Genomic DNA, 12,625 nt, shown 5'->3' on the forward strand with positions numbered 1-12,625 from the left:
TTTGTATTTATACAGCACATTTATATTCCCATTTATTATCTTAATGTTTCAAATTAATTTTGATTGATAGGGCTTTGATTAAGGTCGGTTAGAATCTTATCTATCAATACACATTAAAACTTTCATTAAAGTAGATAGAAATTTTATTTATCATTAAAGCAATAAAACTTAATTCACTATACTTTCATTAAGATAAACAGAATCACTACAATATCTAAAGGAGTAAAATAAAGCAAAGGGTCATAGCACACAATAAAAAAGGAAGATTAAAGTTATTTTGAATGGTTTGTTAGACTGACCAAGTCGTTTTGTTGACCGACAGGAACAACTACTCCATCCATTTATGTCATGCAGTGTTTTATAATCCATTCTTCTTCTTTTTTTTGTTTAGACTTTCATGCCCAAAATCATCTCATTGAAATTAACAGGTTAATAGCTTCGTATACGTACGATAATTACTCAGCATCAGCTTACATTTGTACGAGGTAGATATAAAAAAAAAAACTAATTTTAATCTTAAATTCATTTTAATTTTTAAAATTATGTGAATAATTTATTAATTATAACTTGAATAAAAATTTGATTATGTTCCACAAAAATTAATCAGAAACCTCCAGTTTTTCCCACACCTCAAACAGATTGGTTAGCACAATAAACTATCTAAAATAGGGAATATGGGCTTCAGATGATTTTTTTCTTTTTTGTCGAAAAGTTAGATTATGGGCAGTTTATTCTTTGATGGATTGTTCAATTCGAAAAATAAAAAATTGACTTTCAGATTACATAAAGTAAAAAATATTTCTCAAATTGTACAATTGAAAATATTTTCGAATTACATAATTGGAAAATCGTCTGATTTTTTAAGTATACAATGAAGAGGGCATTTTTGGCTCTCAAATTTGTGCAATCTGAAAATTACTTTTTGGAGGTGCAAGAAGAAGTTGCGTGGTTTGTGTACCTTGACCCTTTCATAAAATTCAGATTTGCTCTTTTGCATTGGGCTTTTACTTCTTCCACCCCCAAATATTTTTCACACACCCTTAGAAGTTTTGAAGTGACAATTTTACCCTCTGTACAAGTGGCTTTGGATTCCATGTTAGAATTTTTTAAATAAGATTTTCATAACAAAATTTCAAGAATTATTTTTTAAAAAACACATCAAATGTATTTTGGAATACGCTTTCTAGAATAAGATTTCTAGAATAAACTTTGCAAAATGTATATAATGTCTTCATCACACACAATCATAGAATTAACAAGATATTGAATCTTGTTAAAATATTCTGCAATTGTTTCCTGGTCTGTCATTAACAGAAGCTTAAATTGTCTCTGCAGAGATTGTAGTCACCTTTTTTGTCTTTCCTGCATTCCCGTATGTCTGTTTCAACGTGTCCCAAACTAGAAAAACAGAGCCCTAAGTTAGTTGGATCACAAATTACAACAAGTATGGGGTGCCGTTAGTAATTTTGGAATTACAGGGTGTTTGTCTATCTTACCATGTCCATGGGCCTCGAATCATGAGAGAGAGGCCTCTGTTCTGTTACACAAAAAGGCTTCTGTTTAAAACCCATAATAAACCATCAATTTCATTTTGAACAGTCAACATCTTCTATAAATTTTAAAGCCAGGAAATTTTAGTTCTAATTATTAACTTATTCCATTAAAATCTTCCAGTCATGAATATCTATATCAATATTATTTACACAAATTACTCCATAAATATTTATACAAGAAAATACAAAGATAAAACGAACTACGATCTTGCATAATATGAAATTAACTTATCCATTAAATTTTTTTCTTCATTTAATCTCCCTTGTTCCTTATTGCTTTCCAATTTTCCTTAAATTAAAAATAAATTTATTTTTGCTAATACAGTCAAAATGAGTTGAAACTCGTGAATCAACCCGGTCCACCACATATTTGAACTAGGTTAGATTGAAAAAAAAATTTAAAAGTTTGATACGGATCAATTATGAATATGATGCAATAAGAATCTTATTAACTCAGGTTGAATCTGTGATGGACCAGATTGGCTCGCCAACACAGTTAATATTATTTTCTTGTGCTTGTTTTTTATTATATTTAAAGTTTAAGATGATTTTATGTTATATTAAAATTATATTATTTTTTATTTTGAATCGTCTTTAGAATTTAACATCATTTTAGATTGACATTTATTTTAATTTAAATTATATTTTCTTTTTAAATTAAAAAAACGTGTAAAATAAATTAGTAAGTCAATCCATTTAATTCATCAACCTATGGAATGACAGTTTAGGTTTGAGTTTTTTCAACTCTCTACTAAGTGAGTCAGATTAAATTGACTTAAGTATCCTCAGATTAAGTCGGATGATCTGTTTTAACCGCTTTAATTTTCATTTATTTTATTAGCGGGCTGTTTTTATTACTATATTTATGTATTATAATTTTTTTTCTAGAAAGAAGGTTGAATAACTGGATCGCAAACAAGATAAGCATAGAGTCTCATCTTATCTTCCAACCCAAAAGTGACAAATTCTTAGTAACTTTTACTCTCTCTTTTCATCGTCGAATGTTAGGGTATTACTCCCTACACCACCACACATTGCTTCTTGTACCACCACACTTTTTTTAAATTCCAAAATTATCCTTTATATCTTAAAATCTCCTACACCCCACCTTTTTCCTTGAACGGACGTCGACATCCGTTGAAGAAAAAATTCTTCAACGGATGTGGGACATCCGCACATCCGTTTAGTTTTTTTTTTTTTAAATTTTTAGATTTTTTAAGTTTTTAAATTAATATATAAATATTATTTAATTTTTTTTAAAATTATTACTTAACTATTTATAAATTAATTTTATTTTATTTAATAAAATAATTATTATAATTTAATTTATATATTATTATTTTAAATAATAATTAAAATACTTTTAAAATTTTATTAAAATGGATAAGGATGTGGTAACATCCGTAAAAAATTTTTGGTTTAATACCCAATTTTGTCCCCACTTTGGTTCGGAAATCTCAAGTTAGTCCCTTTTTAGAAATGTAAGTGCAATGGATCCTTACTTGTAATTATTTGAGTCTAATGAGTCCCTTCCGTTAAATAGAAGGAAACGGAGTTAGTGGGCTGATGATGTGGCAGTTGTCTTTGTGAGGTGTCAAGACGTAATTGTTTGCGTGCTTACGTGGTCTGCAGCGCTTATGGCTGAAATTTCTGCGTTTATGGCCACCGCTGCACTCAGCGAAGCCCTCTTCAACCGCGGCCAGATCTGTGGCGCCTGCTTCGACCTTCGCTGTCGCGACGAGGACGCCGACTGTCCCCGTTGATTTCACTCATTTCTTCGCCGGACCTCCAGCTCCAGGAATCAAACCGCGATTTTGAATCTCTCGCTCTACGACGAGAACAAGGAGGCCACCGCGCGAAGAAGGACGCGTCGACGGCGCTATACTCGCTGTGCACGGTGAAGGAGAACAAGCTTAGGGCGGTGAAGGCGGGGATCATGAAGGTGCTGGTGTCAGTGCCGGAGGCGAGGGCGACGCTGGTGGAGGAAGGCGGCGTGCCCGTGCCGCGTGATCGTGTTGTGAATAAAGAGCCATCAAGTGCTTCCAATCATACCCGAGTTTCTGGAACTTCTTATGAGGATAAAGCTTTAAACAAGTCAAATCATTCTTCGAATGGTGTTGCTTCTGCGCCCAAGGTTTCAGGGGGAAGTCCCCGTGAGAATTTGAGTTCTCCCGTGAAAGGAGAGGGAGTTGTGCATAGTAATTACACGGCTTCCCTGGTGAAGAAAAAGAAGAATGGGAACAAGGAAATGGATTCTGGGGTGGAGGATGAAAAGATTGAGGCTTTGATCAAGTGTGATTTTTTTGATGGGGAATGGATTAAAGATGATTCTTATCCTCTCTATGCACCGGGGTCTTGCAATCTGATCGATGAACAGTTTAGTTGTATCCAAAATGGAAGACCTGATAAAGACTATCAGAAATATAAATGGAAGCCAAAGGGATGTCACATCATCAGCCCACTAACTCCGTTTCCTTCTATTTAACGGAAGGGACTCATTAGACTCAAATAATTACAAGTAAGGATCCATTGCACTTACATTTCTAAAAAGAGACTAACTTGAGATTTCCGAACCAAAGTGGGGACAAAATTGGGTATTAAACCAATTTTTTTCTTTTTAAAGTTTTTAGTTTTTTATTATATTATATTTTAAATTAATATATAAAACGAACTACGATCTTGCATAATATGAAATTAACTTATCCATTAAATTTATAGATTTTTTTCTTCATTTAATCACCCTTGTTCCTTATTTCTTTCCAATTTTCCTTAAATTAAAAATAATTTTATTTTTGCTAATATGGTCAAAATGAGTTGAAACTCATGAATCAACTTAGTTCACCACATGTTTGAACTAGGTTGGATTGAAAAAAAATTAAAATTTTGATACGGATCAATTATGAATTTGATCCAATAAAAATCTTATTAACTCGTTGAACCTGTGGTAGACCAGATTGACTCGCCAACACAGTTAATATTGTTTTCTTGTGTTTGTTTTTTATTATATTTAAAGTTTAAGATGATTTTATATTATATTAAAATTATATTATTTTTATTTTGAATCTTCTTTAAAATTTAACATCATTTTAGATTAAATTAAATTATATTTTCTTTTTAAATTAAAAAAACGCGTAAAATGAATTAGTAAGTCAATCCTTTTAATTCATCAACCTATGGAAAGACACTTTTGAGTTTGAGTTTTTTCAACTCTCTACTAAGTGAGTCGGATTAAGTTGACTAAAGCATCCTCATATTAATTTGGATGATCTGTTTTAACCGCTTTAATTTTCATTTATTTTATTAGCCTACTCTTGGGCTGTTTTTATTACTATATTTATGTATTATAATTTTTTTTCTAGGAAAAAAGGTTGAATACTGGATCGCAAACAAGATAAGCATAGAGTCTCATCTTATCTTCCAACCCAAAAGTGACAAATTCTTAGTAACTTTTACTCTCTCTTTTCATCGTCGAATGTTATGTTGTCTTCTTCCGTTAGTATACCAAGGTTTCTCTGTCTGAGTCTTCTGCATTAGAAACTTATCAAACTAATTATTGCTCGTTGTCGTTTCAGAATTTTAGCCTTATTTGAATATCGTGGAAATAAAAGATAAAAATGGTAGTAAGTGGCACTTTCCTTTTTTTCTTTTTCACATTTGTACACGAAATTAGAGGAATACGTACACCATGCTTTGTTTGGAACAAGGAAAAATAAAAATAGCCCATTTAGCTCACTGCATTATTATTCTCTGTGGTCCAGTCCATTATGTTTTCATACATGTCTTTCAACTTTCAATGCTCGATACTGTCTTATCCAGCGCTTTTGCTTTTTTAATCTTTTTACTTTTTATTTTCCATTTTTTAACTTATTCTCTCTTTATTTTACCCTGAAAAATTAAAAGAGATTTTGTCAATTAGTGTCCCTAAAATACCGATGCAGGAATTAAGAGATTTTTTAATTGGAGTTTATAACATTTTAAAGATGCCTTTAATTTTTTTCCAAAGCATCTGATATTTTATGAATATTATTTTGAAATACGACAAAGACTAGAAGACATAAAGAGACTAAATCCTAAGAGTGGATGACCTGAAGCACCGACACTATAACTTAACTGAGAAGGACGAATCTTCCACAAAATAGAAGATTATACCGTTTTTATATTGTGTGAATATCGTTTTTTTTAAATATCTTTTATTTTTAAAATAATAAAATGTACATAAATCATAATTTCAGATAAAAAAAATTTCAAATCACGTATATTTCTTTCAACAATAAATAACAATTTTCAGTCCATCAACAATATTTTTCAATAATTAATAGAACTACATACATGGTATTTAAATTTAATACAAGCATTTTTTATTTTGTCATTTAGTAATGTTTAATTTTATTGTGTCACGTTATTTTTAAGGTTTTTTTATAACTTCTATTCTAACAAAAAGAGGTTTTAACCATTCACATTCTTTTTAAATATTTTATTTGAATGTTAGATGAAAATATGTATTTTTAATAAAAACTAATAATTTTATATAATCATAAACCCAAGTCTTATTTTATGTATTTAGTTAACATGCAACTGAGTTAGAGAAGCTGACATTAAGTTATGTTGGTCTTCAGAAGGATACTGCTGTTGAAAAATATTCACCCTTTTCCATATAACTACATAATAAATATCTAGAAAAAAGCTACATAGACTGTGCCTATCAATTATCATCTCTTACATTTCTCCTCGTAATTTAGATTTTGTTCACTTGAATGAATTTGAGGAAAGTGATTAAATGGATTTGAAGATGAATTTTTTGTTTATTTGAGTGGATTTAGAAATAAGTGAGAATGGATTTGAAACTAAAGTTTGTAAGAATTAGTGTAGGATTTGATTGATGTGACAGATTAAAAAAATTTACTTCCAAATCTATTCTCACTTACCTCCAAATCCACTCAAATAATCAACAAAAAATTTACCTTCAAATCCATTCAATCACTCTCCCCCAAATCCATTTAAATAAACAAAGTGTTAGGGGGAAAGGGTATCAAGAGAAAAGTTTGAGACAGCATATAAAAGAAGAAAAGGTAAGACAAGAAAATTCCCATAGCATTAATAGACTTGTTTAAAAAACCATCATTGGTGTTTGCTTAGCAGCTTAAACTTTTAGGTCTAGTCGTCATTGTTATTTGACATTGTTTCAAGTCTAGTAGACCTAATAGAGTGGAGTTCAGTGTCATCAGAGCCAGGTTTTATAATCAAAATTTCAGAACAAAGATTGAGTTCAGTTTTAATTCAAGATGGCTGTGAACATGCTATAGTTATATTTTAAATTGAAGTTGCAACCTCAAGTTATTATTGATCAGTTTAAATCATTGGGAATGATAAACAAGCCTCAACAAACCTGAAGAAGCTGGTGGTGGAGTTGGAGAAACTGGAGATGGAGCGTTTTTTGGCTGTATCAAGCCAGGATTATTTTTATAACTGTGAAATGGAACATGGGATTAGAAAAATTATCAGGTTGTCCCTCAACAATAACCATAGAAAATAACTTAATTATTTGTACCAACCTGATGGGGGTAAAGAATGAAAATGAACCATTCACTGGGATATTCCCTGTTAGATGGTTGTTCGAGAGATCACTGTATTCCAAAATTACAGTTCATTCAGGTTACATATAATATATGAAACTAGTATAAATGGGAATGTACTTTAGCAGTAACTCAAGGAAAATGTAAATATAGGAGTGACACTCACAGAACTTGCAGAGAATAAACTTTTGTCAAAGACATGGGTATGCTTCCCGTCAAGGTATTATTGTTGAGACGCCTATTTCAGATAGAAAAATGAGCAAAATAAGATACTGATAGAGTAGTGTGATAAGACATAACAGGAAACAATTTTCAAATATTTGAATAGAATAAATATTTTTTGGCGCAAAGAGAGAAGAACATTTCTAGTTTGTAAAGTGATTTGGTAAAAAATGAGAAGTGTCTCTAACTCCGGAAACAGACGGCACTGATACATCATAATTTAACTCCTATACAAGTACATGAATGACTTAAATGATAAGGTTGATAATGGTCCATTTCTTGAACATCACCATCCAACAACCCCTCCGTCAATGTGGAAGTAAATGAACAATTATTGCATTAAATTTGTTGCATCTTTGACACAGAATGAATTGATCAGTGTAAACATGTGAAAAACACTTTATACTGCTTTCACCAGATTAAAATGGAAAAGTTGGATTAGCAAACCCCAAAAAAGAAATTGTCACTAAAACTCATGGTTGAACTCTGATAAGCAGGTCAAATTGCATTTGTCCCCTCTTGTTTGGAAGATGAAAGACTTTGGTCCACAAGAGTTTTTTAGTTAATTAAATTCCTTTATTTTTATAATCAAATAAACTTGATCCCCATCAAATTTCTTCCACCTAAAACCCTTTTATTCACAAATTTTAATTCAAAATATTTTTAAATTGAATTATCTCTTGCTCAAAATTCACCAACCAAAACATCAAATGTCATTAAAAACTCTCAAATTTTTCCTTCTTCAAACCTTAATCTAAAATAATATAATATCCTTAAACTTTTATCAAGTTTCCTCAGTTTCTTACTGCTAAACTTAAAAATTTATTTCCCATCCCAATTTCATTAAAAACCCCATCAGATATTTGGATAACAAAGTAACTTAACTGGCTAAACCAGACTTCAGAGTTCAAAATCACACACAATCAAAGATAGAGGGGCCAAAGGTGCAATTAAGACTACTTTTAACAGCATTGACCTCATGTATCTCACTAGATTGTGTTTGCTCACCTGGTCACACTAATGCATCAAGTAATAATAACAATAGCAATAGCGGCAATAGTAAAAATAGGAATGATACTTGTCCCATCTCCGCATGTATATCAAAGGCATTATTAAAACCTAAATGGGTATGTCGTAGGCTGCGAAATTTATCACTTTTGCATGAAAAAGTGAAAAAGAAGAATGAAGTGCTAAAGGGAGAAACAAAACGGAACTTAATTAAATAATTTTGCACAGCAAAGACATGAGAATAAAGATAGTATGCCATACAGGAAACGTAGTTTTGCAAGGTTGCCCAGCGTAGTTGGTATAGAACCAGTTAAATTGTTCAAGTACAGATCCAAGCTCACCAAGTTTGTCAAGTTCCCAAGCTCCTCTGGAATTTTTCCAGATATATTATTACTATAAAGTTCCCTGTCATTGAAAAACAACACTCAGATTTGTGTGGGTAAAATCATCCAACAAATATTTAAAGGGTGACAGAAAATATTCACAATTGAGAGTGGAAACAGACAAACAGATATTGATGGTTATGTACAATACAACTTTTCTTTGGCTTTAGCAACTCATACAACTATCTGTAAAACCCAACTGATATTAAGTAAGTCATTGGAAAATGCCAGAAGTTTCTGTTTCAACAGTAGAAAACAGGTGGTTAAGGCCTTTACAATTTTTATACAGAATATGAGAAGGCAAACAAAAGCACACTTCATTGTGATTGTGAGTAGTTGTCGCTAAACCATACGAGTGCTTCCCTGATTTATCGGTTTCTTTCTCTTATAACTTGATTTACAGATTAAGCACATGTCCCTCTGATTCAAATTATTTTCTGTCATGTCCATCTGGTCTTCCAAATGAGGGGTTAATTACCACAATTTTAAGAAGGTATACAGTGGCTATATTTTGTGGTTGAGAAATAAAACAAACAAAAGATTATCTAATTACCTTTCTCAGATCCTTTAACCCTTTTCCTATTCAATGGTCATTGAAGAACAGCTCAAATCTTTTGCATGAATGAACAAGAGCTCAGTCTAAAATTAAAATAACTACCAACTGCCTTAAGGGGTATAGGGAATGCGGAAAGTGTGCAGTGAGCATGGTCTAAAAGAGATGCAACTTATATACTATATATTTTGAGGGTTAGGGGAAAGAGGATGGGTGTGCATGCACATGTAGGGGTGCGAAAGAGAATAAAAAAATAGTGAGATGCCATGCCACCCAATGTAGAGCTACTGCATATGCGATCCTTCAAAGAAAGCAAGAAGAAAGGAAATACAAGAGAATCAATCAAGAAATAAGTCTAAGCATGAGCTGCAGGAAAGAATCAAGTTGCTCAACAATATCATATCAGATTCATAACTTACAAGTACTGTAAATCAGTGAGCTGACCAAGTTGTGAAACCAGTTGACCAGAAAGCTCTGCATTTCCAAGATCACTGACCAAACACAAATAAATAATTCACCATGTAGTCAAACAGTGGTAAAACAACAGGGAAAAATGAAATATTAACTTACACACGGATCACACTGTTATAACTATTGCACGTAACATGAGACCAAGTGCAGGGATTGACAAGAGTAGCATCCCAGCTTTGAAGAACATTGTTAGGATCAAGCAAGCTGCTCTTCAATGCATTCAGGGCATCGCCTGTGATGGGAAGAAAGAAGCAATATTCAGGTACAATCGTTCCCAAGATTAAATTGAATGGAGTAGGAGATCAAATGTGTTGCTATATCAGGGTGCAATGTGAAATTGTAAGATTCAGGAATCACAAACATGAAACCCAACTACAATTAGTAAGCCTTAGAATACTCCCCCTAACAACTTGCCAACAACTGAAAATGGAAAGCAAATGGAAAGAAACATCTTTTTGCAAGAATAAAACCACTTTGACAAGCCACTCTGAGATAATGAAGTCAATAAACTGTCTCACCCAGGCCATTCATCACAAACTATTCCAATACGAATTATGATTAATTCCCTGAGCTTAACAATTCCCACTTCCCAACTAAGAAACGACGCTATGGACATCGTCCAAACCTTTCAACTATATGATTATATTCTGCTTTCTAAGATTACATCTAGAGAAGCACTGAAACTGAAATATACTCCAAGTCTAACATTAACCTCTCTAGTTCAATTTGTCAAGTAAATAACACATGCAGCAGTAATAATCAAGTTGAAGGACAACATATACCAGATCAAAAGGGGGCAAAAATAATAATAACACAATAGAGTGAATTTTCCTAATCCTAGTCCTTTATGAAGCAGCTGTTTAATGAGAAGAGACATTTATGAAACAATTAAAACCTCAGAGTTAGGTAAGCACCCACCTTCCTGATTGCCAGAAGCCTTAAGTACCAAATCAAGCACCAAAATTGCCCAAACAAAAAAGGAAGTCATAAAAGATGAATTTACTCTCTCCATGCCTCTTCAACTTCATAAACAATTGACCTTTGTGATAATAACCAAGCCTTCATAAACAATTGCTTCCCTAAACCGCACGCCCCTCTTGATCTACATGACACCCATCAAGCTCAGAAACATCTTAACCTTGTTGGCCAACCCAAAATCGTACTGTGGGCAGCTTCAAGTCCTCTTCTTTCTCCACTTTCTACTCTTGCCTTGGAATCTGGAGCTAAAATCCCAATTGGGTGTGCGCAGGTTTAGCAGAAAATGCACAGAACGGCTTTGAGAGAGAAGGGTCGAGGAAAAGAGAAAGCTCAAGTCAACGAATGTTGCATCCTTTGTTGAGAAATTGCTGACCAAGTCGTTATTTTGAATAGTTTGTTAGACTGACCAAGTCGTTTTGTTGACCGACAGAAATAAATACTCCATCCATTTATGTCATGCAATCATTCTTCTTTTTTGTTTAGACTTCCATGCCCAAAACCATCTCATTGAAATTAACAGGTTAATAGCTTCGTATACGTACGATAATTACTTAGCATCAGCTTACATCTGTACGAGGTAGATATAAAAAAAAAAACTAATTTTAATCTTAAATTCATTTTAGTTTTTAAAATTATGTGAATAATTTATTAATTATAACTTGAATAAAAATTTGATTATGTTCCGCAAAAATTAATCAGAAACCTCTAGTTTTTCCCATATCTCAAACAGAGTGGTTAGCACAATAAACTATCTAAAATAGGGAATATGGGCTTCAGATGATTTTTTATTTTTTTGTCGAAAAGTTAGATTGTGGGCAGTTTATTCTTGATGGATTGTTCAATTCGAAAAAAAAAGACTTTCAGATTACATAAAGTTAAAAATATTTCTAAAATTTTACAATTGAAAACAAAAATCTAAATAATTTTTTTTAATTACTTAATTGGAAAATCATTTCATTTTTTAATTATATAATGAAGAGGGCATTTTTGGCTCTCAAATTTATGCAATCTGAAAATTATTTTTTGGTGGTGCAAGAAGAAGTTGCGTGGTTTGCGTGTATCTTGACCCTTTCATAAAATTCAGATGAGTGTTTCATTTTACACCTCCAAGATATCATCCTGCACCTCCAAAAATTATATTTTTAACCTTCTAACATCTCATCCTACACCTTCAACTTTTTAAAAATTTTCATTTTCAATTTTAATGAATATTTTTTCATTTTCTTTTCTTTCTTATTCACCACCCTAATAATAATTTATTTAATTTAAAATTTAAATATTATTTAATATAATTTATATTTTAATATTTATTAAAATATGATTTATATTATAATAACAATTGTATTAAAAACTTATAAATAAAATAATAAAAATAAAATTAATAATAATAAAAATAAATATTTATAATCGTGTACTTAAATATATTAAATTATATTAAAATATTAAATTAAATTCAATAATTATTAAAGTTAAAAAAAACAAATTTTGAAAAGATTTGTTAATCAGATATAGATATCCGATAAGTAATGTTACGGATATCCATATCCGATGAACAATTGTTTTTATAAATTTATTTTTTATTTAAATTTTAATAATTATTTAATTTAATTTAATATTTTAATATAATTTAAATGTATTTAAATATTTTATTTGATTTTAAATAAATAATTATTTTTAAAATTTTGTCTTTTATTTAAATTTTAATAATTATTTAATTTATTTTAGTATTTTAATATAATTTAATATATTTAAATATATTAAATATTTTATTTAATATAATTTTTTATTTATTGTTATTATTTTTATTTTAATTATTTTATTTTTATATTTTTAATATAATTAATATTATAATATAAATCATATTTTAATAATTATTAAAATATA

General features: G+C 30.8%; 1 protein-coding gene across 3 annotated transcripts; it reads right to left on the reverse strand.

Annotated features, from left to right (window-relative positions):
* Positions 1–1,167: 1,167 nt before the first annotated feature.
* On the reverse strand, positions 1,168–11,168 carry LOC108323434 (BRASSINOSTEROID INSENSITIVE 1-associated receptor kinase 1-like). Of its 3 annotated transcripts, none has more exons than XM_017555893.2 (9): positions 10,682–11,168; positions 9,863–9,995; positions 9,712–9,783; positions 8,618–8,761; positions 7,293–7,364; positions 7,106–7,177; positions 6,940–7,019; positions 1,497–1,556; positions 1,168–1,398 (listed from the first exon to the last, which is right to left on the reverse strand). In XM_017555893.2, the coding sequence occupies exons 1-8, from the start codon at positions 10,773–10,775 to the stop codon at positions 1,516–1,518; spliced, it is 708 nt and encodes a 235-aa protein (XP_017411382.1). In that variant the 5' UTR covers positions 10,776–11,168; the 3' UTR covers positions 1,168–1,398; positions 1,497–1,515. The 3 variants fall into 3 exon arrangements, with proteins under 3 accessions (XP_017411382.1, XP_017411381.1, XP_017411383.1); XM_017555892.2 differs by having other exon boundaries at positions 1,497–1,537; positions 10,682–11,162; XM_017555894.2 differs by lacking the exons at positions 1,168–1,398; positions 1,497–1,556 and adding an exon at positions 5,170–5,438 and having other exon boundaries at positions 10,682–11,166.
* Positions 11,169–12,625: the final 1,457 nt, after the last annotated feature.

Source organism: Vigna angularis, chromosome 6 (assembly GCF_016808095.1).
Source record: "Vigna angularis cultivar LongXiaoDou No.4 chromosome 6, ASM1680809v1, whole genome shotgun sequence".
In the NCBI taxonomy this organism is placed as follows: domain Eukaryota; kingdom Viridiplantae; phylum Streptophyta; class Magnoliopsida; order Fabales; family Fabaceae; genus Vigna; species Vigna angularis.